This window comes from Mitosporidium daphniae (genome assembly GCF_000760515.2).
Source record: "Mitosporidium daphniae strain UGP3 chromosome Unknown contig-269, whole genome shotgun sequence".
Taxonomy (NCBI): domain Eukaryota; kingdom Fungi; phylum Microsporidia; genus Mitosporidium; species Mitosporidium daphniae.
In genome coordinates, this window is record NW_013546546.1 from 1 (window position 1) to 2246 (window position 2246).

At 36.4% G+C, this 2246-nt stretch overlaps 1 protein-coding gene across 1 annotated transcript; it reads left to right on the top strand.

Moving 5' to 3' along the window:
• Positions 1–773, top strand: DI09_269p10 (uncharacterized protein; the record flags this gene model as incomplete). The annotated part of the gene is made up of 1 exon (XM_013382812.1): positions 1–773. A coding segment is annotated over one exon (773 nt), but the record flags the coding sequence as incomplete, so codon positions are not given.
• Positions 774–2246: the final 1473 nt, after the last annotated feature.

Sequence of the window (2246 nt, forward strand, 5' to 3'; positions counted from 1 at the left end):
AGCAAAAAAAGATTACAGAAATTACAGACCTTCAAACAATCAGTGAATCTTTTWCTTTTGAACAGACTGACAAAAAAATTCATCGTTTTATTGCGTTTTTGTGTCCAATTTTCTTGTTTTCTCTAGGGTTTTTTCTGGTCTCCGAGCCCGAAAACACCAGTACAAACACCGGTGTTTCTTCTCCTGCAGCGGTGKATAAGACATCAAAGACTATGTCAATAGCCTACTTTTTCATGGAATATGTTGATTTTTTGGCTATTTCTCAACTCTTTACTGYGTGTATTTTTATATGCCTCAAATTACTTCTGGGGGATATAGCCCTGAAAAACACTACTTTAAAAACATCTGAGGCAGTTTCGATTTTTCTCTTTTCTGTGGATACCCTGTGCTGCGTTTATAACAAAAAGTACTTTCCTGGAATATTTTGTTTTCCAAAAGAGTTATTTGAATATCATATGCAAGCAGATGAGAGAGGTCTCATTGCTCGATTTTTTAYCGCTGTCTATTTYGTCATTTTACAGATTTCCATTTTCGAGGCTGCTTTTATGATTTTCTTGGATATCATGTCGTCGAAAACTTTTTCTTCTGAAGCCATTCTTAGTATATTTGCCTTTTTATTCTATAAATATGCTCCTACATTCAAACAGCAAGAGCCACCTCCAAAGAAAAAGGACGCATCGACCCAAACAGACTCCTTGCCCGTTATTGGGAACAAAAAAAGAGTACACAAACTTGAGAATGTCGCTAAACAAAAGAAATGTCAAAATCAATGACCAAAAAATACTGGTGAGCCATAAAAACAAACAATAAATTGAAAGTTTTTAAGACCATTCGGTAATAATCCCATACAAAGGTTCTGCTTCTTTGGGAGCACTAGCCTAAACTTATGCTGGTCACTGCAGATATGGACTACTCAATTGGAGTAACCTTAGCCCTTCAATTCGTCAAAATAGCTGTCAAATTTGGCCCGCACACTCAACGATCTTCAAAAGCTTAGAAACTATCACTCCATAAATGTTGGCCCAAATTCAAATTATTCCCCCACATTTATGCCCTAAAATTTTTTTTAAATTCATCGATGGATTGATGAATACCATAAGAATGTGTGTCAAACCCACAATATTATGAGCGTCAAATATGGATGCCCATTGATTTTCAATAGAAAACAGTACCAAAAAATCAGGCTGCTTGTCAAATCTAGTCCTTACGCGACAACAGTTTTTTAGCGATTCCATGACTTGGTTTAAGTTCATCATAATTATATAAATAGGCTGTTTTATTTATTGTGAGTATGCGTGGCATTAGACGACGCTTAATTGGTAATTCTAGTGAATTTCGTGTGGTGATCGCTTCACTCGCCCCATTGTGAGACTTGGGAATATCTGATGGAGCAGGATTTTTGAGTTGAAAGTATGCTTTTTATCCGGCCATTAAACCGAAGAAACATTAGAAAGTTTATTATAAGAGACGGTTATAGGCATGCTAATCGCAAAGATGTTATCAGCATCTTGGAAATTAGCCAAATAATAATTTAAAATATAGCTGTTGGGCATACGAGAAATCAGACATTGAAGCGACATTAGCCAGTTTCATATTTGTGCAAAATGCCAATAATTAATGCTGTGAGTGCTTATACAGGAAGAATCTTCTTGGTATAACCATTCAAGATACCTATACATAGAAAAGAGATTCTTTCAATTATCCAATGATACTTTTCAGAAAAAGACTTTAGATAAATTGGGATGGTAAAAATAGAAGAAAAAACGGCCCAAGATGACTTTGGTGCGAGCCAATGCGCACTTTTATCGATAGCTCATGATCTCCCGGTGTCAAAAAGGTCAAATAAACACCAAGGCAGACCATGCAATATCAAATGGAAGCCCGATATGGTTATATGTGTCAGCCATAGCACCCCAAAAATACTTTTGTAATATTTCAAGATCAGAGAAAATATGAGTATTTTCAGTAGCAGCGTAGCGTTCTTGAAGATTAAAGGAAAAAAGGACACTGAGAGTCATGAGAAATAGAATTTTTGCACGCTTTTTCAAACATAAGCTGGCATTTAGACAGGTTTGCATTCATTGAAAAATTAACTCCAACAATCGCTGGAATGGCAAATTAAATTAAACGCCGAAAACTAATCATCAGCGCGTCCTACTTGCATTCAGGATGGTTGGAAAGGCAGAGGGCAAGCCATTCAAACACAAGCACAATTTATTGCGGATTATTTTGCCGGAAATGCCGGA